The following is a 27,629-nucleotide window of genomic DNA, read 5'->3' on the forward strand; positions in this document are numbered from 1 at the left end:
ATGTAATTTTTTTTTTATTGAAAAAATTTCTGCCTCTTCCCCGCCTCCCATTTCCCTCCCCCTGGGTATGTAATTTTTAATAAAAATTATAAACTTGACTTGAGCATTTTTACTGCTTTTAGATTTTTTTAAAGTTGCTCTCCTAATTCCTTGTGATTACTAAAGTTTTGTTTTTTTTTTTTAATTTCATTTTATTTTTAACTTCAACTTCTAATCCAATGTAATTTCAAAATATTTGCAGAGCCCATGCCTTGCCAGGCACTGTCCTAGTTACAAAGATACATAAGGCAGTTGTATTCAGTTTGGTTGTGAAGACAGTTATCTCACTGAAATGTACTATGTGTACATGTGTAGGGTACACCAGGGGATGATGTTTTGATCCACGAGAGACTACATGTATGATGGTGGCCACATACGATTGTTGTCTGGTGATACTGTACCTGTCTTACTTTGTGTAACTACACGCACAACAACAAAGTGCTTAGCGGCTCATTTCTCAGAACATACTGAAGTTATTGAGGCATGGCTGTAAAATCTCATGGGAGCATAGATGAGGAAGAAGTTCTACCTGCAGAAAGCAAGCAACAAGTTAGGTCTTGAAGGATGAGTTTGTACAAACATCATAACCAAGGTCAGAAAGTGAAGTCATTTTGATCAGACAGCACAAGCCTTAATTTCCTCATCTGAAAAGTGGAAATAGTATTTACTTCATGGAGTAACTGTGTAGGATAAAAGAGTGAAAACATTTAAAGTCTTTAAACAGTGTTCATTAAGTATTAACTGCAATGAATAATAAATAATCATGCTGTTACTATGTATAACTTATAGTATATTTGTATACACATTGTATGATGCCCATAAGAAATAAAGGTATTTCTTATATAGTAGAAATACCTTATGTAAGATCTAACAGCAAGGGGTGGTGGTGGCGGACACCTTTAATCTCAGCACTTGGGAGGCAGAGACATGTGAATCTCTGAGTTTGAGGCCAGCTTGGTTTACATAGCGAGTTCCAGGACAGCCAGGGCTACACAGAGTAACCTTGTCTCAAATAAAAAGCAAACAAACAAAAAGATACAGGATAGACTATATATCTTAAGATAGTGTATATATATAGTATGTACATAGATATACTTAAGTAAATATATGTGTTTACTTTATGTATAGGTGAGAAAATAGGAATATTGTAAAATATTATGTATGTTCTATATAAGATGTGATCAATGCAATAATTATTGTTATGGCTTGAAACCATAGATTGAATTGGATTTAGGAAAGCAATTGTAATGGAGCATAGACTGTAAAGAGGTACAAATGTGCTCTTGAATTTTGCTTTCCCACTTACATATGAAGAGCCAGCCATTACTGTTACTTACTTACCCAGGGTTTCCTGTCTAGTATGTTACTGAGTTCTCCAGGAATGCGATAAGGAAAGACACTTTCATTGCGAGTTGAGTATACTGGCTTGGAAAGGTTAAGTGACTTGTGGAGGGTGTGCAGCTCGGGCTTAAAGGGGCTGAGATGGGAATGCAGAGAGCCTGCTCCAGGACTAGATCATTTTGAGAGATCTGCGGGAGATGATGAGTCTGGATTGGGTAGTGGGTATGGTCAGAGAAAGTTGGGCTTGGAAGGAATTCTAGGAGGTGAAATTGACTGGCTTTATCTCACTGTCAGAGAGATGAGGAGGAGCTAAGAGTCTGAGATTTGACCTGCTGGATATTTAGTTTTTCATAGGTTGAGTTTGGCTTTTCAGTTACGTCTGTGTAAGATTTCTCTGACATTTGGTAATAGTAGATTTGAAACTCAGATCATTCTCCATGGAAGTGAATGTTGAAGTGTTTTCAAGGCCATGTCCAATGGTCCCGACACTTGGCTTCATACTAGCACAGTTGGGGGGCCTTGTTAAAATTACCATTCTGTAGCGCCAGGACTTAGGATGGGGAGGCAGGTTTATCAATTTTAGCTTGGCCTTGGCTACATAAGAGTTCTTGGCCAGCCTTGGTACCCTAAAATGGCAACAGCAATAACTGTGTATACAGTTTTATGCATGTACAGCCTTAAGGTTTCTTTAAGGATGTTAACTTGGATCTTTGACTTGTTGAAATTGTCTACATTTATTCTGGGATCAGTTTTTAGTTACCATTGTTTTTTGAGATAGTGTCTTATGTAGTCTAGGCTGACTTGATCTCCTTAAGTAGCCAAGGAGGACTCAGAAACCCTGATTCTCCTGCCTTCATTTCCCAGAATGCTGGGAGTACAGGTGCACACTATCATTGTACCTTGATCATCTGTTTCTCTCAGGATCTCTGCATACTATTTGCCTTTTTCATGTTACTTTGTTTTCTTATAGTTATTTAGAATGCAGATTGGAGCAATTGGTGTGTCTGCTGAGTGAGTGAGTGAGGAGATCATGATGGGTTTAGGAACAAGTAGAGAACTGGATGCTTTTAGAGAGGTGTCAGCTACTTCCTGGCCCTACTGTGTACAGTAAACAGCTGTCTTTTGCTCTGGTTCTTTGAGATGGAATGTGCACGGTTCAGTGTAGACAGCCTTCTGAGTGGTTTGGTTTGGTGATCAATGTCTCTTCTGTCAGCTTCTGGCAGACATGTTAATCCTCTTGTTTTTGAATCTCACTGTCCTAAGTACTGCATGTAAGTAGACTTACATGTCTTCTTTTTAAGAAGTTGTAAGAAGCATAATGCATGGGGTTACCTTTTAACCATTTTGAAGTATGTGGTTTTTAGTAGTGCAAGGGTACATCACACTGTAAATACCTCTGCAAAGGTGCTTTAATTCATTAAACAACAGCCTTTTGGCCCCATCTTTGGTACCCGCTGTCTTTGTACTTTTGTCTCTAAGACTTTGACTCCCTTAGGTATTTCCTGTAAGTGGAATCCTAGTCTTTCATGACTGCTTATTGCACTTAATAATGTCCTCAAGGTTTGTCTTACATGTAGGTTCCTTTCTTGAAAGTTGACTAGTGAATACTTTATTGAATGTTTCTATGTCATTTTGTTTATACTTCCGTTGGTTGATGCTCCCTCAGGTTGCTGTTTGAACATAAGTGCAGAAATTCCCCCATGAGATTCTGCATTCAGCTCTTTTTGCATGTGCCCTGGAGCGGTTTCTGGGTCCTAAGAATCATTTCTAGATTTTGGGGTCCGGCATACTATTTCCTATAGACCTGCCACATTTTGTATTCCTTCAAGTAAAAGTTGCAGTTTATCTCTGTTGTTTATTTCTTTTTAAAAGTTAATTAGCTGTGTTGATAGATGTGGGTTGTGTGGATTTTTCATCAGAGAAAGGGGGATCTGGAAGACCATCAAGGAAGCACTGGTATGCTTATGTTGTTGTAAGGATTGGTGTGTGTACATATGCATGCATTGTGGGGGGAAGATAAGAATTTGAGAGGTCATAGAAAATTGGAAATGATTTATTTGAATTTAAGTAATTAAGTGAGAAATAACATAAAGATATGTTTTACATTTTTGAACCTGACTGTAGTAAAAATGTGGGAACAAAGAGAAGGAGAGAAAGAATAATTTATTCTTCTTTTGAGTTTTTGATGAGTGGGAATATGGCAGCCGGTCTGCAGTAGGTGAGAGGGCAGGTCTTGGGACAGCCCCTGGGAGAGAGGCCATGGTATTTCTCATTAAATATTGTTTTCTTTAGAAAAAAAAATAATCTGATACATTTTTCCTTCTCAATTTTTTTTTCCAGCTCTTGCAAGCTTAGGATATGAAAAGAGCTGTGTGTTGTTCAATTGTGCTGCCTTAGCTAGCCAGATTGCACAAGAGCAGAACCTGGATAATGATGAAGGATTGAAAACCGCTGCTAAGCAGTACCAGGTATGCAGAAAAGCAGTTCCTACACAGGGATGCACACTGGATGCAAGGGGTGACTGGCATTTAGGTGATAGCTGTTGCCTTCCTCATGACTGTTGCTCCAGGAAAGTCATGCTCTTGAGTAACCTGATCCTTGTTGAGTCCTTGGGTAAACCCTTCAGCCCTGAAGCCCTTGTTCTAGTGCCCATGTCTTTTTCTCTCTGTACTCCCACCAGCACCTAGCACAGTGCCTGGCACATAATAGAGGCTCAGTGAAAGTTGATTGGACAGCAAAGATGACATGTGTGGGCGAATGCCATACATTTGTAGAAAACCTCTTAAATGACTTCAGTCAAAAATAGTTAGACATTTATGTGTGCATTTTCTCAGGGCGAGGCACACCCGCAATTTCAGTGGTATGGCAAAATTAAGAACTTTTGACAAAAAAATAAGATGCATGTAAACTCTGGAGAAGTTGTGTTTAAATGTGGTCAGGTCTGGACTGCTCTTAGCATAGCTTACTGTCTCAGGGACTGGTCGTTGGCTACTATGGCATGCTGTTTCGTGCCACTTTATTATTTACTGACTTTTAGTTTATTTTTGTTTCAAATATAAGAACAATGTCATATCTTTTTTAAAAAGTTACATTTAAAAACTGTGTGTGTGTGTATTGGTATGGTTGAGCATGTGTGTGGAGGTCAGAGGACAACTTGTGAGAGCTAGCTGGTTTCTCCTTCCACCGTGTGGGTCCTGTGGCTTGAGCTCAGGATGTCAGGGTTGGTGACAGGCACCTTTCCATACTGAGCCATCTTGCTGACCCCATGATAGTCTTGTTAACACAGTGACTTTGAGGTTGCATTATTTACCAAGTTACCTCACTTTAATATCCCATATTGACTCGACTTCTTCCATTTTCTCAGTTTATAAAGTAATTTTAGTAGTAACCCTAAAATAAAATTTGGGAAGAAAAATGTAAAGGGGGACATTTCACTAGGGAATCCTGAAGGCTAGGAAATGTCTGTCAGTGGCATTGCTGGCCCTCAGAGTGTGCCATTTGGGGTATCCCCTAAGCCTAGTATGCTTATTTGAAAGATGACTTTGTTTGGGATAAAAGCAAGAACAAGTAGAGGCTGGAGGAATGTTTCGGTCAATAATGAAAGCAGTTGCCTTGTAAGCTCAAGGCAACTTGAGCTTGACCTGGGTTTGATCCCCAAAATCCATCCATACAATCAATGCTGGGTTTGGAGGTATATGTTTATAATGCATTCCCTAGACCTTACTGACCAGCCAGTCTAGCCTCATGGGTGAGCTCTGGACCAATGAGAGGCTCTGTCTCAAAGGAAGTGGGCAGTGGTCCTGAGGACGACACCTGGGATTGTCCTCTGACCTACACACACACACATACACACACACATACACACACACACGCACGCACACACGTAGCCATTTGAATAGTCTTTTATCTCTTCATCTGTTCTTGGGTAAGTTTTGAAGAAGTGTATCTGCTAAATTAACCTTGATTACCTTTTGCCATTCTCTTACTTTATTCTTCCCTGTTGTCACCTGTGAATCTTTGATAAACTTTTTGTTGCCCTAGAATCATGGCAAGGTCCTTGTCTGTGAATGAGATGCTTTAGATCACAGTATAGAAATGTGCATGTAGTTACCTTATCGTTTTCTCAGTTGGCTTGTAGATGTTTGTGTGTAACAGTAGAAAATTAAGTTTCAATGTTAAAGATTTTTTTTTCTCTCCTTCTAGTTTGCTAGTGGTGCCTTTTTACATATTAAAGACACAGTTTTATCTGCCTTAAGTCGAGAACCTACTGTGGACATATCTCCAGATACTGTTGGGACCCTCAGTCTTATTATGCTGGCCCAAGCTCAAGAAGTATTTTTCTTAAAAGCCACACGAGGTAACTCCAGTTTCTTCTTTACTGTGTTACACTGAAAGCAAGTGCTAGGTTTTTATGCCTAGATAGTGATGGGATCATTGAGTAGTCAAGCTCACTTCCAAGGGAGAGTTGCCTGGAGGAAGGTAGAATGCTTCCTTCATGTGGCAGTGACTCGTGGTCTGGTTGTGGGATGGCTACGGGATCAATGATTTCTTTTAAGGTTTGATTTAAGTGTATATGCAGGTGTCTGTGCCCTGCAGGTGAGAAAAAGGGCATGGGTTCCCTGAGCCTGGAGTCACAGGCATTGTGAGCTGCTTGATATGGGTGTTGGGATTTGAACTCTGGTCTTCATGATTGAGTAGCAAGTGCTCTTAATCATTGAGCCATCAAGAAGGATTTTTTAAAAGGTAGTCCTGTTTAAACCACACTTAAATGACAAAAAGCTATTCAGGCAATATCCTTGGTGACAAGGGCTTAAGGACAATCCTTGTAAAGGTATGTAAGACAGTGTGAGGGATACAGACTGAATGTCTAAGTACAGAGAAATTGAAAATGTGGAAGCAGCATAAACACAACTTATTTTTTTCTTAAAATGGCAACTTGGGTGTGGTGGCTCATGCCTGTAATCCCTACATATGGGAGGCTGATACAGGGGAATTGCCAAGATACTGAGGCAATGCTAGATTACCTAGTAACTGTCAGACTAACCTAGCAACAGTGAAACCCTGTCACAAACTAAACAAACACACCCCAAAAATTCTGTATGTAGTGACTCATACCTATAGTCATAGGATTTAGATTTAGGCTGAGTTGGAGGCCATCTGGGCTACAGAGTGAGACTGTACTTCAAAAAAATCATGGGGTTGGGGAGGGAAGCGAGAAGCAGCTTATGTGGAGATAGAAGACATATAACTCAGTGTTGTAGGAGGCTGCTTATTTGTTCCTGGCTGCTCAACCCCGAAATAACCACAGATCACTGCTTGGCCTATTAGCTCTAGCTTGTTATTGACTATCTCTTACATCTTAATTTAACCCATTTCTGTTAATCTGTGCTTTGCCACATGGCAGTGGCTTACTTGTAAGGTTCTGGCTTGTCTGTTCCCAGCAGTGGCTACCTGATGTCTCACTGACTCCACCTTTCTTCTCTCAGCATTCTGTTTAGTTTTTCTGCCTAACTCTGTTCTGCCCTGCTAAGTCATTGGCTGAAACAGATTCTTTATTCATTAACCAATAAAAGCAACACATAGACAGAAGGACCTCCCACATCAATTCAGCATTCCCTTTTGACTTTATAATGTAGTGCTTTCTGGAGTATTCACAGAACTTCATAGTCACCACTACCTTATGTTACCTGGATAGAGGTGGGCGGTCCTTGGGCTTCCCACAGGTCAGGGAACCCTGATTGCTCTTCGAGCAGATGAGGGAGGGTGACTTGATCGGGGGAGGGGGAGGGAAATGGGAGGCGGTTGAGGGGAGGAGGCAGAAATCCTTAATAAATAAATAAAAAAAAAAAGATATCATCACACCCAAGAATAACTCTAATGTCAGGACTCCCTTCCTTCTGCTTCAGCTGCTAGCAGCCATTACCTATTGCTGTGGCTTTGCCTTGTTTATGGAATTGTTTATTTACTTATTTTAAAACAGGCATATGTAGCCAGGGCTGGCCTGGAACTTGCTATGTAGCTAAGGACAGCTTTGAATATTTGATCCTCTGGGTTTAGGCCCAAAGTACTAGGGTTATATAGGCTTTCTTCATCATGTTTTGCTACCTGTGAAATCGTTTCTGTGCAGAAGACTAAATTTCATCAATATGGATTTCTTTAGACATATATAAATTTTTCTTTTGTCTTTTTTTATTTTTCTTTTGTCTTTTTTTCTTTTAAATGTGTATGGATATGTGGTTGCTGTATGTATGTGCACCAGTTGTGCGCTTTTTGAAACCATTGAAGGCCAGAAGAAGGCATTGGATTCCCTGGAACATGAATTAGATAAGTGTTAGTGCTGTGTGGGTGCTGAGAATTGAAACTGGGTTCTCTGGAGGAGCAGCCTGTGCTCTTAACTGCTGAGCCATCGCTCCAGTCCCGGGTGTATAGTTTTTTTTTTTTTAATTTCAGTGTCTATGCCAAGTCATGTATCAGGTTATCTTATTTACTTTATTATTTTAGTTTGTGTGTGTGGGGGGAGGTGGGAGCGAATGCAGGCACATGTGTGCCTTGATGCTTCTGCGGAGGTCAGACGGCAACTTTGAGGAGTTGGTTTTCTCCTTCCACTGTGAGTTGTGGTGATGGAATGCAGGCTATCAGAGTAGTGCAGTGTGCATGTACTTTGCCCTGCTGAGTTTTGTTACTGGCGCTTGTCTCATGTACTTCAGTTACAATGATCATTTAACATTTTATTTCAGATAAAATGAAAGATGCCATCATAGCTAAGCTGGCAAACCAGGCTGCGGATTACTTTGGTGATGCCTTCAAACAGTGTCAGTACAAAGACACTCTCCCCAAGGTCAGCTATTGTCTTCATTGACACTTGGTTATTTTACATATGGGAATATTTTTATGTGTGAGAAAAAGGTTGAGAAGTATATTTTAACAAGGAGATCTGCTATTTTAATGGAGCCTTTGAAGAGTAGATTTAGAATGTTTTCTTACGTTGTAAGATGCATGAACTGTTCTTTTATGGGATGCCTTTCTATTTACTCTTCACTAAGTTTGTTTCTCTGAGCTAAAACTCTTTCTGGGAAACGCTACTCCTCCGTCCTCAGTCATTTCACCACCGGATTGGTGACTTTGTGGAAGCAGCACGGTGTGGAGCATGGCGATGACCCACATTTTCAATCGTCCTATTTTCTTAAGGATGAGCCTTAAAGCACAAAAACAGACATAAAGAAAAAAGGAAGAGGAAACCTAAATTCATCCAATTCTTTGATTAGAATTAAGTTTTACCAACAGGTATAGGACATTTGGCTGCTAATGGGCAGCTAAGGAAAAGCAGCCATCCTGACCACAAACCGCAGGAAGCATTGTTGCAATGTAAGCTTTTCTGAAGGGGTCATGGGAAGACTACCCAGCCGTGTCTCATAAATGACAGCATGTGACCACCGGGCCAGTAGAGCTGGAGTGGTTAAAGTAGAGCATTAAACACCAGCACGAGGGACTTTTTTCCTTTTTGGTTTTTCAAGATAGGATTTCTCTGTGTAGTGCTGGCTGTCCTGGAACTTCCTATGTAGACCAGGCTGGCCTCAAACTCACAGAGATCTGCCTTCCTTTGCCTCCCAAGTGCTGGGATTAAAGGTATATGCTACCACCACCTGGCATGAAGGATGTTTTAACTGCATTTCCTCACAGTTGGACAAAGAATTGGTTATTTGTGGTAGTAAATGATATTTGTAGGAGAATCCGTGAGTTTAAGTTATTCAGGGATCTTTGTACATTATGAAACCTCAGAGAACATAGGGTACAGTTAAAAATAGATGGAAGGTACCCAATAGTACATGAGCAGTGGAGAGCTAATATTGAGATCTATGGGTTTATTGCGCACTGGGCTTGAGATCATTGTTGGGCACTTGCCTAGCTAGCACCTGAGATTCTGTGGGTCCCATCCATCCCATCCATAGCATTGCCACTGTCCCCTCCCCCAGTGTTATGGAGTTTGCCCAGGACCCTTGTAGTATTCAGAACCTCTTTCTGTATGTAGCTGCACAGTGCACTGTCATATCCTCTTACATCAGTAAGTCAGTCCTGTCCCAGTCCTGTCATCTCAAAGGCTTGAAAGCCACGTCTGCAGCATTCCTGGGTCTTCTTGGAACATCTTTACTGAGATGCTCTAGCCTTCCTTGAGTACGGACAGTTTCAGACTACAGTGTGTTTGAATTTCTCCTTTCACTAAGTCTCCTGAGGTATTTTCACATCCAATTCTGACTAGATGTCTGTAAGCAGCAACTCAGTTCTAGTTCTCATCGGATGTTTGTAAGTAGTGGTTCAGTGCTGGCTTTTCCTAGCAGACAGGAAACGCTCATGGTAGTCATTCAGTTCTTGATATAACAATTATTGGGTTTTTAAAAATACTTCAGAAAAGAGATTGCAGGATGGGACTTGATGTTTTGGAAGAGTTCCTACCAATATAGTGACTTTCTTGATTATGTGTTTGGATTTAAGTATATTAGACTATAGTTATTTTAAAAATAAATTAGGGCAAAGTTACACTTTATAATCAGTTGTATGTCTCGGATGTATTTTTGAGTATATAATACCGAAATGTTAATATTTATATGATATTAAATGATTTTTTTATTGGCTACCATAATCTTTTTTTTACAGTCTCTCAGCATAAGAATTTATGTGAGGACTTACTTTACTGTCTTTTGTCTTTTAAACATGACGAAACAGTCAGCTCTAGAGCAGTTTCATTAGTATATGTGAGTAATGGTGGTGTAGGTACCTGAGGGCTGGGTAAGGGCTAAGGAAGTTTCTAAAGCTGGGCTTGGTATTCCTCCATGAACTTCCCAACTCATGCATGCCTTCCTATCTTCCTTGTAAACAAAATGCTTATTTCCCTACTCCATAGAATGAGCTTTAAAAAAGCTTTACTTAACAGTTTAAAACAACAAACAACAAACAAATCCTAATTTTAACTGAAAGAAAATTGAATTCATAGACGGCACTTCCTGCAAAACCACAAGGTCTTCTCTGCTCACACCTAATGACTAACCTATCTAAACCATTACTGGGTGATTGTAATTTCTGTCTCCTCTCCTTTCTCTTCCTGCATCCTGTTGTCTGTGGTGGTTTGTGTGGTTGGACTCTCCCTGGTCAGTATTTTTATTTCCAGGAGGTATTTCCCACCCTGGCTGCCAAGCAGTGTATTATGCAGGCCAATGCTGAGTACCACCAGTCCATCCTGGCCAAGCAGCAGAAGAAGTTTGGGGAAGAGATTGCAAGGTTGCAGGTGAGTCTCTTGGTGATAAATGTTTAGGTGACATCCTTCTCCTGTTTCTGCCTAATGAGACCCAGTTTGCCCATAAACGCTTCCTGTTAATTGCCTTTATCAGCAGAGGCAAGTGGTGGTTTTCATCCTTATACCTACAAGCATGTTTTGCAAACTCGTACAGGTACCTAAATATTGCATTTAAATTTTTATTACATTCCTTTATTTATTTATGTTTATTTATTGTAAAAATGATCTAAATTAATTGTATTGTCATGTCCCAGGAAGATATGTACTGATTAACTTATGGTGTAGGCTTATAAACTGGAGATCATAGCCCCGCAGTTTGGGAAAGATGTGGTGTCATGTACTCTGGTCTTTTCATTGTGTGGTTCTTTTTCTTCTACACGGTGGGTATGCAGGGTCTCTGTGTGTGTGTGTGTGTGTGTGTGTGTGTGTGTGTGTGTCTGTCTGTCTGTCTGTCTGTCTGTCTGTCTGTCTTAGGATTTCTGATGCTGTGAAGAGATACCACGACCATGGCAAAGTTTATAAAGAAAAATGTTTAATTGGGGTGGTTTACAGTTCAGAGGTTCATTTTCATCATGGTGGGACATGACTGCGTGCTTGCAGTCAACAGGAAGTGAACTAGGCATAGCTTGAGCATATAGGAGACCTCAAAGCCTGCCTCCACAGTGACACACTTTCTCCAACAAGACCACACCTACTCCAACAAGGCCACATCTCCCATTAATGCCACACGCTTTGAGGGTCATTTACATTCAAACCACCACACTTTATGACCAGACTGGCTTCACATTCCTCATCTTCCTTCTCCAGTCTCCTGAGTGCTGAGGGTTTAGGTATATTTTACTACTGCCAAATTTTAACTGTTATGAAAAATCTCAAAAATTAGATGTATGAGTTAACAAGTATCCTATCCATTACCTAGCTTCAGTGACTATTTATATTTGCAGTTTTGTTTGTTTTCAAGACAGAATTTCCCTGTGTAGCCTACTCTGGCTTCAAACTTGGGATTTTCTTGGATCTTGAATACTAGGGTACAGATATGCTCTAATCATCTTTTATTCCTGGCTTTTTTTTTTGAACCAGTATCTCACTATGTAGCTATCACATTGTTTAGCTTTGAATTCCTGATGCCTCTGCCTCCTCAGTGCCAGAACCACACAGCAGTGCACTTTGTTATTTGATGCTGGAGGTTCAACCTAGGGCCTTGTGCATGGTGAATGACCACTCTGTCTTCTGTTGGTGATGCTTCTAGTGTTTTATTTGATTTACTGGATTGTTTTATTTCTAATATTTTTCTTTTTCTATCATCCATCCATCCATCCATCCATCCATCCATCCATCCATCCATCCACTGATCTATCCAGGAACTCACTATGTAGACCAGACTGTCCTGGAACTCACAGAGATCTGCCTGCCTCTTCCTTCTGAGTGCTGGGAATAAAGGTTTGCGCCACCACCCAGCTCCTAACAGTTTTAGGTTACTGCGTTTCTCACTTATGGTCTTGACTTTCTCATTTGTGTTGCTGACGTTTTTTCTGGGTTGTGAATTAATATCTTAACTTAATCTCCTTGTTTGTATCCTTTGAAGTCATACGTCATGTGTATGGGTGTTTTGTCTGCATGTGTGTCTGTACACCATTTGTGTGCGTTCCCTTTGAGGTCAGAAGAGGGCATCTGATACTCCGGAATTGGAGTTACAGTTGCAAGCCACCATGTGGGTACTGGGAACTGAACTCACCTCCTCTCGAAGAGCAGGCAGTGCTTTTTAACTTCTGAGCCATCCCTCCAGCCACCATTTTTAGAAATTTTTTTTTAAAAAAAGAGTCTTTGACCTTCATTTATCCTTTTAGTATTTTTTTAGTATTTATGTTATAATCTTTTAAAGATTAAAACGTATATGTACTAAAACGTATTGTGTCTTTGTGTGAGTATGTGCACACAAGTGCAGCTCCTGCAGAGGCCTCGAGCAAGTGGTTGTGGGAAAAGGTAAAATTCAGAAGTAAGAAGCAAGGTTAGATGCAGTAAAGGCAGAGGGAGAGCATGGACTGTTAGGAAGCAGAAGAGTGAAGCATAAGAGATGAACAGAAGACTGTTTTAACAGTGGACAATGCTCTCTCTCTCTCTCTCTCACACACACACACACACACACACACGCACACACATACACAGAGAGAGAGAGCGAGCGAGCGAGCACTGTCCACTGTTAAAACAGTCTTCTCTCTCTCACACACACACACAGAGAGCACTGTCCACTGTTAAAACAGTCTTCTCTCTCTCTCTCTCTCTCTCTCTCTCTCTCTCTCTCTCTCTCTCTCTCTCACACACACACACACACACACACAGAGAGAGAGAGAGAGAGAGAGAGAGATCTGCCTGTCTCTGTCTCCTGAGTGCTAGGATTAAAGGCATGTGCCACCACTGTCCAGCTCAGACCATTTTTTTCTAATGGGATTTTGGTGTTTGACTTGCTGTATCTTACTGTGTGTCGAATTTATGCAGTAACGTGTTCTGTCTCTAACATGGAGCTCAAAGTTCTGGAAAATTACACCGTGGTGCTGTTCACATTTCATTTATTTATTTAGTCCAGATATTGTTTGATCAGGGGTGTTATAATCTATTTTGATATGGACTGAATTATCTTATATGGCTAGTGTCTTACATACAGAACTAAGAAGTTTTGTATACTATAATGGCAGGTAGTAAAACATCTACTCATTTTATCCTGTGCCTTTTTATAGGTGAATTGACGCCATTAATATTAAGTGATATTAATGACCAGTGGTTGTTTACTCGAGTTATTCTTATTGTTTTTGGTAGTAGAGTTTGTGTGTCTCCCTTCTTTGAGTTGTGCTAGTGAAGGGTCGCTAGATGCCTGAGTTATTGTAGGCAGTGTTGGCAATGTTGGATTCCTTGGGTTGCGATTTTCCTTCTATTACTTTCTGTAGGGCTAGATTTGTGGCTACGTATTGTTTAAATTTGTTCTTATCCTGGAATGTCTTATTTTCTCCATTGATAGTGAAGAATAGTTTGGCTGGGTATAGTAGTTTGGGTTTGTATCCATGGTCTCTTAGTTTCTGCAGTACCTCTATCCAGGACCTTCTGGCTTTCATGGTTTCCATAGAGAAATCAGGTGTAAGTCTGATCGGTTTACCTTTATAAGTTAGTTGGCCTTTTTCCTTTGCAGCTCTTAATATTCTTTCTTTAACCTGTATATTTTGTGTTTTGATTATTATATGGCGAGGGGATGTTTTTCTTTGATCCAGTTTGTTTGGTGTTCTGTATGCTTTTTTTTTTTTTTTTTTTTTTTTTTTGGTTTTTCGAGACAGGGTTTCTCTGTGGTTTTGGAGCCTGTCCTGGAACTAGCTCTTGTAGACCAGGCTGGTCTCGAACTCACAGAGATCCGCCTGCCTCTGTCTCCCGAGTGCTGGGATTAAAGGTGTGCGCCACCACCGCCCGGCTTTCTGTGTGCTTCTTGAATATTCAAAGGAATATCTTTCTTTATGTTGGGAAAGTTGTCTTCCATAATTTTGTTAAAAGTATTTTCTGGGCCTTTGAGCTGTGACTCTTCTCCTTCTTCTATTCCTATTATTCTTAGGTTTGGTCTTTTTATTGTGTCCCATATTTCCTGAATGTTTTGTGATGAGAATTTGTTGGCTTTGCTGTTTTCTTTGATCAGTGTGTTTATTTTCTCTATAGTGTCCTCAGAATCTGAGATTCTTTCTTCTATCTCTTGTATTCTATTGATTATGCTTGTTTCTGTAGACTCTGCTCGTTGACCTAGATTCTCCATATCCAGTTGGTCCTCAGTTTGTGTTTTCTTCCTTGCTTCCATTTCAGTTTTCAATTCTTGAACTGTTTCCATTACCTGTTTGATTGTTTTTTCTTGGTTTCCCAGGGTATCATGTACGTATTTACTCATTTCTTCAAACTTTTTGTTATACTTACCATCCATTTCTATAAGGGCGTTTTTTACATGTTGTTTAAGGGACTCTATTGCTTTCAAAACGTCAATTTTTTCCACTTCTTCTGTGTTAGGGTGTTCAAGTCCTTCTGTTGTAAGATCATTGGGTTCTGGTGTCTTCATGTTGTTTTTCAGATTATTGGGTGAATTCTTGCCTTGGCGCTTGCCCATCTCCTCCTATTGATATTATCTAATGGGTCTTTTAAAACCGGATCAGGTTTCCCTGCTGGCCAGGAGCTCCTCTTACAAAATGCCCTTGCTCTGTTTCCTGGCTCCTGCTGGGGGCCAAGATCCCTCTCACCCCTCAGAAGGGTCTTCAGGAACAGGACCAGGCTCCCCGTTTGCCAGGGACCTCGCCAACAAAAGGCCTACCTCTTTGATTTAATTTGATTTAATCTGCTCTCGGTGTTGTGCGCTGGTCCTGCGGCCTGCGTCTGCCGCTGCGCCGGTCCCTGCCGGTTCCTGTCGCCTGCGGCCTGCATCTCCATCTACTCATTTTATATCTGACAATTGAGTTTTGAAAATTTTTTATGTATAGTGTTTTGTCTGTATGTTTACCATGTGCATGCAATGTCAATGGTCAGCAGGGAGCATTGGATTCACCCTGGAACTAGAGTTACTGGTTGTTTTGAGCTGTTTCGTGCATGCTGGGAATTGAACCCAGGCCCTCTGTAAGACCTGTTTAGTGTTTTTAACCCCCAGTCATTGCTCAAGACTACCTGGAATTCTTTTTTTTCTTCTTTTCTTTTGCTGCTTTGGTGTCTTGAGACAAGGTTTCTCTACATAGATAGCCCTGGCTGTCCTGGAATTCAATACACAGACCAGGCTGGCCTTAAACTTACAGAGATATACCTGCTTCTGCCTCTCCAATGCTGGGATTAATGGCCTGGGCCACCACGTCACACTTCTACCTGACAATTCTTTTAACATGCTATTTGCGTCAGATACATTTACATTTGTACCACCTTTTTTCCTTGGCTGACTGATTTCCTGTGTTGTGGAGTAACTCTTGGCGAATTCCATTGTTTCACTGAGAGGACGGCTTCTTCAGGTTCTGCTCATGGGAGTGTCGTGGAGAGGTGCATCTCTGGTCGCTGATGTCTGTGGTTTCAAGACTCTCTTCCGAGGGCCCCATAAAAGCACCAAGAACTTCTTAATCACTGTTAATAGTTGTGCAGCTTGTGGAAATAACATGCAATCTTCATTAATGTCAGGGTGTGTTGATTGACCCCCAGCTTTCTTTTACTGCCTTGGCAGCTCATTCGTGTATTTACTGGGCTGTCTGCTCCTCTCCTTTTATTATTAGTTGTTTTGTCATGGATTTTCCAGGTTATCTTGCTAAGCACAGAATTTCGAGAGTTTAAAAATGCTTGGTAGAGAAAGCAGTCATCTTCAAACAAACACTGTATATATAAATGTTTATTTTTAGCATGCAGCAGAATTGATTAAGAATGTGGCCTCTCGCTATGATGAATATGTCAATGTGAAGGATTTTTCTGACAAAATCAGCCGTGCCCTTACTGCAGCAAAGAAGGATAATGATTTTATTTACCATGACCGCGTTCCGGACCTTAAAGATCTGGACCCTATCGGCAAAGCCACCCTTGTGAAACCCACCCCAGTCAATGTACCCATCAGCCAGAAGTTCACGGGTAGGTCTGTTCTCTGTGTACTTTAGTCAATTTGTGTTTTCTCCAGGCTCTCCCTCTTCTTGTTTTTTTCCCCTCAGCGACCCTGAAAACTGCTCATTTTCCATTTTTCACGAAGAAAATGGTGCTTTGATGAAGGCTTCTCTTTCCTCCAGGCTGATCTGTGTTACAATGTAAAATCTCACATATTTTCTCTAATACTTTGAATAGAGCCTTCATTTAAGTTGTTTAAAAGAAACATGGGAGTAGAAATGGAACACTCCTGATGTCTCAGCACACTTGAGGCTGAGACAGGAGGAATCTGAGTTTGAGGTCTGCCTGGTCTACATAGTGAGTTCTGGGCCTAACTTGGCTTTTGATTGAGTGAGATGAGTAAACACAGCCAACTATGGACAAAAAAGTGTGGGAAAGTTAGGTGTTTTGTCTTCTGTGACGTTTCCAAGGGGAAAGTAAGCAACGGAGCACCTGTGAAATATGAACTGTGGATATTTGAGACAGGATTTTGATAAGATTAGGACTTTAGACGAGCCTACCCATTTTGCTGATGGAACATTCGTTACACCATCACTGAAAATAACATATGGTTATTTACTTTTTTATTTACTTACTTGAGAGGTCTCATAAAGCCTAGACTGGCCTTCATCTCACTGTGTAACCTAAGTTGGCTTTGAACTCCTAAATCTCCTGCTTCAGCCTCCTAAGGACTGAGATTATGGGTATGAGCCACCATACATGAATAATTTTTAAACTAGTATATTCTAGTGTGGTATTTGCATTAGATCAATGTTATTATTACAGCCTTTCTTTGATAGTGTAGATATATGTTATATATGCAATATTTGATAGCTTCTAACAGATCTCCTGCATTATAATAATAATAGGAAAGAGTGATTAACTTAGTTTTGTTTAATAAACAGAAAGTGTTAACTGTGTGGAAGTAACTAAGCACAGACAGATGCACTTAGTTTGTCTCTCACAGCATCCTACGACACAACTATTGATGTCTTTGCTACTGATGACGATGCTGTGGTTCAGAGCAATTATGTTTCCCAAGGCCACATAGCTAGGAAGTGATGGACTGTGAGCACACAGTCCGTCTGATCATCAAGGGAGCAGAACCACTAAGATCCTTCATATATGATGACTTAAAACTTATGGGAATGAAGGTCTGAGAGGAGCTTTCATTGCTCTTGTCTGTCAATATAGTGATCTGGAATTCTGTTTACCACTGGCTTTCATTATGATGTAGTTTCTGATCTTGTGACATTATAGAGAAAACGAATCGTCCTGTCTGTAGTTTGAGTCTGTTTCCTATGTCTTACTTGGACCTTCTCTTCTGTTTTAGATTTGTTTGAGAAGATGGTCCCTGTGTCTGTGCAGCAGTCCCTGGCTGTGTTTGGTCAGAGGAAAGCTGACTTGGTTAACAGATCAATCGCTCAAATGAGAGAAGCCACTACTTTGGCAAATGGGTAGGTGGAAACTGGTCTTCATAAGCTGACTTAGAGGTTCTTAAGTTAGCTGCTTACTTGTGCTTTGAGTAATTTATGAACATTTTTTAGTCTTGAGCCTGGAAATGAATACCAAGCAGACCTAGATACACCAATACTTGTTCTTTTCGGGTATTTTCTTAAGAAGCCTTAGAGTTGGAAGGAATGGAATTACAGCAAAAGGTAAGACAATTTGACTACTATTTTGTATTTCAAGAGACTTATTTGAGGAACAGTGAGTAGAGATGAGCCCTTTAAGATGCATGGTCCCAGGCTGATGAGGTGGCTCAGCCTGTGTTAAGTGCTTGCTGTTAAGCCATATAACACTAGTTCTGCTCCTGGGACGCTCATGGTGGAAGGAAACACCTGCAGGTTGTCCTCTGACCTCCACATGTGCACTGTGGCATGTGAGTGCCTCATATATACTCAACAAAAATACATGGAATCAAAAGACTCTTTGAATCATTAGGTACTGTAAACCAATTTTTATATTAAGAAAATATTCCGCGGGCTAAAAATTAGGTATAATTTACACATAATGAAATGTGCTCATTTAAAGTGTAGTTCATTCAGTTTGGTAAATGCATATACCCACATGACTCCTACGAAGAATATAACCTACGTCAGTCCTCATGCCTCCTCCCCCTCAGTCCCTCTGACCTTAGTTCCTGGTTCCTCTCACGTGTTCTGTGTCATTGTAGGTCAAGTTCACTCTGTGCAGTTTGCCATAAATGTAAGCCCTGTAGTGTGAACATTGTGTACATCTTAGTTTGCCACATTACACACCATATACAGTACTAACAGTGCATGCTTCATATGCCTCGGGAAGCAGAGCTAAGTGATCTCTATAGCTTGCCCTCCAGGGATCCACTTCTCCATCTTCTAAAGGTTCCACAACCTCTAAAACAGCTACCAGCTGGGATCAAGTGTAGAAGAACATGAACCATGGAGGTTGTATTCCATTCTACCCACAATACTCTGAGCATTTTATCATTATGACAAAGCACTGTGAAAACTGCCCGAGGGAGTGCCTTAGTTTCTTTTCTGTTACTATAAAGTACCTTGACAAAGACGGTGTTATAAAGGGTTTATTTTGGCCTAGAGTTGCAGAGGGATGGGTAAGGGTATGGAGGCTACCTGGGATCAAAATTAGGCCCTTTTATGTGTTAGGCACATCTTAGTCATGTTATATTCTTAGTCATTTATTGCCTTTTTAAAATTTAAGTTTTCCTGGGACCAGTGAGATAGCTCCGTGGGTAAAATCATTTACTTTCAAGCCTGATGACTTGAGTTTGATCCTTAAGACCCACATGGTAGAAGGCAAGAGGTGACTCTTGCAAGCTGTCCTCTGACCTCCACATGTGTGCCTCTCTTTTCATAAATAAATTTAACAATAAGGTTTTTTTTTTTTTTTTTTTTTTTTTGAGACAAGGTTTCTCTGTGTAGCCCTGGCTGGCTGTCCTGGAACTTACTTTGTAGACCAGGCTCGCCTCAAACTCAGAGAGATCCCCTGCCTCTGCCTCCTGAGGGCTTGAATTAAAGGTGTTTGTCACCACCACTGGCAAGTTTTTTTCTTTAATCATCTTTTTTTTTTTTAAAAAAAGATCCATTTAACATATCATTTTATTATAAATATAACTAATATATTTAATGTGTATGAGTATTGTGCCTGTATGTATGTATTTATGTATGTATGTATGTATGTGCACCATGTGTGTGCAGTGCCAGTGGAGGACAGAAAAGGTGTCAGATTCCCTTGATTTGCCTTGATGGATAATTGTGAGCTGCATGTGATTGTAATGGCAGCTGTATTCTCTACCAGTTCAACGAGTGTTCTTGACTGCTGAGTCCCCTCCTAACCATCCTTGTCTTAAAGAATTCTTCATGTATTTTGAATGCAAGTCAGATATTTGTGATTGCGTATTTTTTTCAATTTTGGCTTTTGATGCTTTCAATTTAAATGATTGTAAATTTTGACTTTTTGTTATTGAAACATTTGTACTGGTTCTCTCACTCCCTTCCTTTTTTACTATATCTTATCTGTCTGTCCGTTCGTCCATCCATCATCTTCTGTCTGTTTATCCATCTCTTCATCCAGGGCCTCAGACTTCATCTGTAGCTGAGGATAATTTTGAAGTCCTGATTCTCTATTTCTCATGTTCTTTGGCTTACTTGCTTTATTTTGGTATCACGAATATGTATAAATTCCTCTGCCTTTTCATGTAAATGAAAAGTGACTACCATAAAACCCAGAATGTGGGTGAGTCTGTAATTGATACTTTGACCTTCTGTGTTCTTTGATCTTTTGCATAGATACAAAATTATAATAGGGCATGCGCCACTGTGCCTAGCGTTTTTCTTGCTTTTTGTTTTTTAATTCTGAACTCTGAACTTAAACATCTCAGTTCTTTTAAATTTTTATAAATTATTGAAAAATTTATAGTGGTATACAATGAATCTTTGTAGTGTCCATCTCCTACTCCTTTCCTCCAGCTTCTCCCACCCAGCCAACGTATCTCCTCTCCCCCTCCCAACGTCTGTTCTTTAATTAGTTTGATTGTATTAATCACTGATTTCCCCCTCCCTCTTATTTTTAATAGGAGTCATCCTTGTGGCGTGTTAAGTCCATTGTTGATGTGGGTGGCTGTAAGTGACGGCTGTTTTGAAGGTGGTGTAGATGTACACATACAATGTCTCCTCCTGTTTTGCAGGGTATTGGCTTCCCTCAATCTTCCAGCAGCAATTGAAGATGTGTCTGGAGACACTGTACCTCAGTCAATACTTACCAAGTCTGCATCTGTAGTTGAACAGGGTGGCATCCAGACTGTCGACCAGCTGATAAAAGAACTACCCGAGTTACTACAAAGAAATAGAGAAATCTTAGAAGAGGTATGTTTGAAAAGATTGGCTTTTCAAGTAGAAACTGACATCTTGGTGTCTCCTTGGTTTTGAGGGGTATTACTCAGTGTCTGGTTGAGGTCACTGTGCCTTCCTTGCCTTTATTCTCAGGAAGAATTCTATTGAGTGAGAATGAGTCTTTTTTCCTTTTTTAGTTTTTCAAGACAGGCTTTCTCTGTATAGCCCTGGCTGTCCTGGAACTTCTTTGTAGACCAGGCTGACCTCAAACTCAAAGAGATCCGCCTGCCTCTGCCTCCCGAGTGCTGGAATTAAAGGCATGTGCCACCTTTGCCTGGCTAAAAATGAGTCATTCTTGGAGAAAATAAATGCATAATAGCTAAATTCATATGACCATTGACTGCTGGCTACTAGTAAACTATGGGACTCAACCTCTTATAAAACTTCACGATTAGTCATTTCTTTTGAGTCTAGATCAGGTTCTGTATTAGATACCAGATTTTTGATTCCAGGTTGGCCTTGAACTTCTTTCTGATCCTCCAGTTTCTCCTTCCCAAGTTCCAAGATTACAAGTGTGCACCTCACACCCAGTTTATGCGGGGCAAGCACTTTACCAGTTATGCTGCAGCCCCAGGTTTTTTAGTGAATGTGAATCACACTAAGGGAGTTAGATCCTTTATAAGGCAGTTATATTCATTTGCCATATGTGTGGCAGTTTATGAATAAAACACCTCTTTAAGGTTTCCCTCCTTCTTCCTTCCCTCCCTCCCTCCCTCCCTCCCTCCCTCCCTCCCTCCCTCCCTCCCTCCTCCCTCCTTTCCTCCTTCCCTCCCTCCCTCCCCCTTCCTTCCCTCCCCCCTCTCCCCCCTTCCTCCCTCCCTCCTTCCCTCCCTCTTCTTTCCTCTCTCCTTCCCTTCCTCCCTCCCAATAATTATCTGTGTGATTCTCCTTTTGTAGTATTAATTACAGTGTTATTTTCCTCAGCTGCAGATAGGTTCAGACTGGTCATGTGGGTGCAAGCTGGGCCTTTTTACTACAGCTTTAATCCGTAAATATTTGTTTTCTCAGATGACTTTTGTGGAATTTTTGTTTACCTTATTTCTTTGAAGTATAGGCAGAAATCTTAAGTGCTTACTACAGTAAGAATCTTGTGTGTGGAATTGTTTACCTCCCTTTGCTGTTTCAAAGAGAAGTTGAAGCAGTGACATGCCGAGCCCCTGGGGTATATAGGGCATGCTTACTGTTATGTTACAATAGGACTATAATATCACGATTTTATAGCTTGATAGTAACAGGAATGTTTATTTTCTTCATCTAACTTTTCTTGAGTTAAGCTTTTAGGGACTGTGGTACATTTCTTAAACTAAGAGGTGAGGACATTGGAGTATCATTACTCAGGTTACACACATACACAAAACTTACACTGTGTCCCTGTATTCCATAACCCAAAATACTATTACTTGTGTTTACTGTTGAATGAATTTTGACTGAATTCACGTTCTGTTCAAACCACTGCCACCCTTTGAACTTCTAATCTTCCTGCTTCCGTGTCCTAAGTGCTGGAATTACAGGTGTGTTCTACTATACCTGGTTTTTATGTGGGGCTGAAGACTGAACCCACGGCTGTGTGCATGCTAAGCAAGTACTGTACCCATTGAGCACCCTGTTTTACTGAGAAAAGTAATAAATACCCTTAACTTGGACTGTGCTCCCCCCCCCCGTGTGTGTGTGTGTGTGTGTGTGTGTGTGAGAGAGAGAGAGAGAGAGAGAGAATATGACAGAGAGAATGACTGTGGTAATAAAATCCAGCCCCTTGTCCCTGTTAGACAAGTACTCTACTACTGCCCCAGATCAATTTTCTGTCATGTTAAAACTCAAGATTTCTGCAACAAAAATGTATCACTTTTTGTACTAATAATGTCAGCACCTAGAAGGCAGGAGGGTCACAAATCTGAGGCTAGTCTGGGTTGTATATTGAGACCATTTCAAACAAAAACAAAATTTACACAACAATCAATTAGTGGTATTGAAATATTTCTACCTCATTGGTTATCTCTATTGGGTTTGTCAAAGCAGGTATGGTGTCTTACACCTATAATTCCAACACTCAGTAAATGGATGCAGAAGGATTTAAGGCCAGCCTTCTCTTCATAGGTCTATGTAACAAGACACTGTCTCAAAAAAAACAAACAACTAACCCTCTCAGACCACATAAACAACAATTAAATTATTGAGGTTTTCTTTTTTAAATGCTAGAAATGATAAATGTTATCTGAAGGATTTTTTGCATCCTTTTTAAGTCTCTAAGATTGCTGGATGAAGAAGAAGCAACTGATAATGACTTAAGAGCAAAGTTCAAGGAACGCTGGCAAAGGACTGCATCCAATGACCTCTACAAGCCTTTACGAGCAGGTAACATGGCACAGATGAGCTGCATGCAAGTAAATTCCCACTTTATCCATGCATATTTTTAAATTAGACTCAGTCGTAAACTCATTTTTACTGAACTTTATATGACTAAAGAAAATGCAGGTATTTCCCCTTGATTAACAAAGACAAAACAGTACTGAAACTCATCTAGGTTTTCTGTGATGAGTGGAATGTAGCTGATTTGTGAGTCTCAAGCTTTTCCAAGCCCCACATATATTTTAAAAACACACATGAAGTGGTATGGTCTTGTCATTCCTTTTTGATCTAGTAGTGAATCGAGTGAATCCCAGGTAGATAAGAGAATGAACCTTAACAGCTACTTTGACAGCTTTTTAAGAATTCAATTATTAAGGTTTGTGTTTACAATACATGGTGTCTTCATTTTAGCTAGAAACAACTTTATCTTTGTTAGATTTTTCAAATAGATCTACTTTTCTTTGAAGTGAGATTATCTTCTGAGAGAGGAGTACTTTTTCATGAGTTGTACCTTGTTTTAGTGTGAATGATTTCTTCCTGTATTCTGAGTTGTAAGAAGAAACTAGACAACTGTCAGGTTTCTTTCACCTGGCAAATGTTAGCCAAGTGAGAACAGATTACTGTGCCCTAGCTCCATGGACAATTTTGTCTTTTTTCCAAAACCAAACTGTGCTGATCTGTAGAAGATGAGGTCTGTTGTCCAGTGAACTGGGGCCTGGTGAAGAGGGAAGGGGAATCACGCTGAGGACCAGGGCTTTAAAGTATCAACCCCATGAGCCTGAGTTCTGGAAACTCTTTTCCCCAGAGGGATCCAAATTCAGAGCGGTTTTAGATAAAGCTGTGCAAGCTGACGGAAATGTAAAAGAGCGTTACCAGTCTCATCGCGACACCATCGCCCTTCTGTGTAAGCCGGAACCTGAGCTGAATGCTGCCATCCCTTCTGCTAATCCAGCAAAGACCATGCAGGGCAGCGAGGTGAGAAGGTGGAACTTGCTCTGGGTAGTCCTGTGTTTGTGGAACTCTGTTTAAGCTGCTGTGTACAGTGACCTCCCGGTGTCTTCCTGTTACTTTCTAAACAGTGAAGAATGGGGGATGAGGTATAGCTTCATGGTGGAGCACTTGCTTAGCCTGCTCCAGGTTTTGGGTTTGATTCCAAGTATCACACAATCATGCATACTCACACACAGACACATATACACATGTAGACATAAATTAGGGTGGTTATGTCTAAACTAGTATTATATATATATATATATATTGCATGATACAGAATTATTGATTAATATCCTGATGTTATTTTCATTTCTTGAGTTCTTTTTGTGAGCTGGGTACTCATTTCTAGGCACTCATATGGTAACAGTGTTTATTTTTTATACATTGGTGTTTTCCCTACATGTACCTTGGTGCCAGATCCCCTGAAATTGGAACTGCCATGTGGGTGCTGAGATTTGTTTTGAACCTGCTCTTCTGGGAGATCAGCCAGTACTCTTAAACACTGAGCCATCTCTTCAGCCCCCATCATAATGTTTCTTTCTTTCTTTTTTCTTTTTTTGAGACAGGGTTTCTCTGTAGTTTTGTTTGGAGCCTGTCCTGGAACTCTCTCTGTAGACCAGGCTGACCTCAAACTCTCAGAGAGATCTGCCTGTGTTTGCCTTCCAAGTGCTGGGATTAAAGATGTGCATGTACCACCACTGCCTGGCCCATGATGATATTTCTAATGATGAAACCCACAGAGCCTCTGATTAGGGAAGTCCTAAAGAAGAGAGAAAGTGCAGGTGTAATCTAACAGTGCCCACAGTAAGGTAGAGTGATGCAGATAGGGTAGCTGCTCCCTGGTGCGCAGAAAATAAGCTTGGGCAAGAGACAGACACTGTAAATTTCTAAAGTGGTTCATATTGTTCTTTATTTCTCTTTGTATAGAATAATTTTATATATTCTAGCAACGCTTACTATGTGAGATAGTTTGTTAAGTACTTTGAAAAATTAGCAAATGAATCTTAGACACCCATTATTTATCTCAGTTTGTGGTCCAGTGTGGATAATAATGTTAGCATTACTGGCAAGCTCTGCACAGTTGGTTCAATGAAACTCCGGGCTTTGTCTATGGTACTGAGCTACTTCTTCAACATGGGGATCTAAACCACACTCAGGCACTTTAAAGACTGTAGGCATACCCATTCCTCTTTTTTTTTTTTTAAAAAAAAGATTTATTTTTATTATATTTTATTTATATGTAGGTGTACCTGTCTGTGTGTGGGTGTCTTAGTTAGGATTTCTATTGCTGTAACAAAACACTGTAACCAGAAAGCAAGTTGGGGAGGAAAGGGTTTTATTTGGCTTACCCTTCCACATTGCTGTTCACAACAGAAGGATGTCAGGATCGGAACTCAAACAGGGCAGGATCCAGGAGGCAGGAGCTGATACAGAAGCCATGAAAAAGTGTTGCTTATTGGCTTGCTCAGCCTACTTTGTTATAGAATCCAGGACCACCAGCCCGTGGATGGCCCCACCCACAATGGACTGGGCCCTCCCTCATTGATCATTGATTACTAGTTGACAAAATGCCTTACAGCTAGATCTCATGGAGGCATTTCCTCAATCAAGGCTCCTTCCTCTCTGATGACTCTAGCTTGTGTCAAGTTGACACATAAAACCACATAAGGCATTGAATACCCTGAAGCTGGAGTTACAGTTGTGAGCTGCCCTATGTGGGTGCTGCAGACTGTGGAAGAGTACCAAGTGCTCTTAATTTCTAAGTCATCTCTCTAGCTCTCTTTAGATTTTTAGTTAGAGAATGTTTATCTACAAATACTGACAAGTCTCCTCACCATGTACCAGAGGTGTGTTGTGGGCATCCAAACTCAGGCCCTAATGCTTACCCATGAGCCATCTCCCCAGCCCTCTTATATATTTAACATTTTAAACTTATATGCCCTACTACACCTGACTCAATAAAAAATACGGCACATATTTAAGAGGTACCTTAAATTTACTAAATAAATGAGACTTCTGATCTGTTTCACATTTTTTTTTTAAAAAAAAAACTGTCTGAATGCTTAGATTTCGAAGCCTCTATGGAGCTCAAAATGTGCCCAAGGTTTGTAGTTGTTCCATAAAGTTCAGGTGCCAGGTAGCTATGGCTGCATGGTGGGCTCTGCCCTGTTCTGGGAATTAGAGATCTCAAGTACCAGGTAACAATGGCTTTGTGGTGAGCTCTGCCTCTGCAGAGGGAGGGAATTATGTTGAAAACTTGATATGGATCACCTTGATCTTTACAGTGTTCCTGAAATAGGCACGATTTTCATTTTGCAAATGAGAAGATTTAGCTTTCCAGGAACTTACCTGCCCTGGTTATACAGTAACTAAGTCTGTCATGCTGATTACTGGTATTTCAGTGGTGAGATATTATTTTCTTTTTTTGAAACAGTGGTTCTGGAGATTGAATCCAGGGTTTCATGCATATTAGGCAAGCTGAACACTGTGAACTGTATTCCCAGCCCTGAAAGCTAATCTTCCTTCTCTCTCTCTCTTTCTCTCTCTCTCTCTCTCTCTCTCTCTCTCTCTCTCTCTCTCTCTCTCTCTCTCTCTCTCTCTCTTTCCCTTCCTCTTTCTCTCTCCCTATCTCCTTCCTTTCTTTCTCTTTCCCTCCCTCCCCCTCTTTCTCTGTAGCCTTGGCTGTCCTGAAACTTATTATGTAGTCCAAGCTGTTCTTACTTTTAAACTCGTCCACCTGCGTCCACCTCCCAATGCTGGGATTAAGGCTTGCATCATCAAACCTAGTTTGAAATATTTTCTTTGCTGTAACTGTTTTACTTTGATAGGTCCATTTATTTCCAGTACCAAAAATTTTGAATTTTGAATATAAGAAATGCTCATTTCTCAAGAGGTAGTGCAGAGGGATTGTGTTCCTCAGCCTTGAACTTTGTGTCCAGGGATGTCCTACCAGTGACCATGCGTGTGTTTTTTGTTTAGGTTGTAAATGTGTTAAAATCCTTATTGTCAAATCTTGATGAACTAAAGAAGGAAAGAGAGGGTCTTGAGAATGACCTGAAGTCAGTGAATTTTGACATGACAAGCAAGTTTTTGACAGCCCTGGCTCAGGATGGCGTGATAAATGAGGAGGCTCTTTCTGTCACTGAGCTGGATCGGATCTATGGTGGTCTAACAGCTAAAGTTCAAGAGTCTCTGAAGAAACAGGAGGGACTTCTAAAAAATATCCAGGTACATTTATATATTTAATAGGATGTGTGTGCCAGATCTATGACCATTGAAGAATGTGAAATGAAGAATTCACCGAGGAGAGTATGGTATATCTGCATAGTATGCAAAAATAAAGGGTCTTTACAGCCAGGTTGGCATGGAACTCACTGTCACTGTGAGACACAGGTGAATCTCAAACTTGCCATCCTTGTGTGTCACCTTGAAGAGCAGCATGCACTCGTAACGACTGAGAATGCCCATTGGTCTCATTCACCTGGTATGTGTGAGGTCCCAGGTTCAATTCTAGTACTAGAAACAAAGTTACTTCTGGCTACATGCTGCTTAGAGAACATGTTTTCCAAATCATTTCTATTTGATTCCTTTTTATTGTTGTCTGTAGGGAG

The 27,629-nt window shown here is 40.5% G+C and overlaps 1 protein-coding gene across 2 annotated transcripts in view; it reads left to right on the forward strand.

The window, feature by feature from the left end:
• The window catches only part of Pdcd6ip (programmed cell death 6 interacting protein), a 53,975-nt gene that overhangs the window by 17,834 nt on the left and 8,512 nt on the right, over positions 1–27,629 (forward strand). The window contains exons 4-13 of one of the 2 annotated variants that reach the window (XM_075964335.1): positions 3,721–3,848; positions 5,584–5,737; positions 8,118–8,218; positions 10,544–10,660; positions 16,057–16,279; positions 17,622–17,745; positions 20,475–20,652; positions 22,920–23,031; positions 23,831–24,000; positions 26,998–27,246. In XM_075964335.1, coding sequence (XP_075820450.1) covers positions 3,721–3,848; positions 5,584–5,737; positions 8,118–8,218; positions 10,544–10,660; positions 16,057–16,279; positions 17,622–17,745; positions 20,475–20,652; positions 22,920–23,031; positions 23,831–24,000; positions 26,998–27,246 — 1,556 coding nt within the window. Of the gene's footprint in view, positions 1–3,720; positions 3,849–5,583; positions 5,738–8,117; positions 8,219–10,528; positions 10,661–16,056; positions 16,280–17,621; positions 17,746–20,474; positions 20,653–22,919; positions 23,032–23,830; positions 24,001–26,997; positions 27,247–27,629 lie in introns of both variants that reach the window. The other variant, XM_075964334.1, reaches the window with a different exon arrangement.

This window comes from Microtus pennsylvanicus, chromosome 3, assembly GCF_037038515.1.
Source record: "Microtus pennsylvanicus isolate mMicPen1 chromosome 3, mMicPen1.hap1, whole genome shotgun sequence".
Classification (NCBI taxonomy): Eukaryota; Metazoa; Chordata; class Mammalia; order Rodentia; family Cricetidae; genus Microtus; species Microtus pennsylvanicus.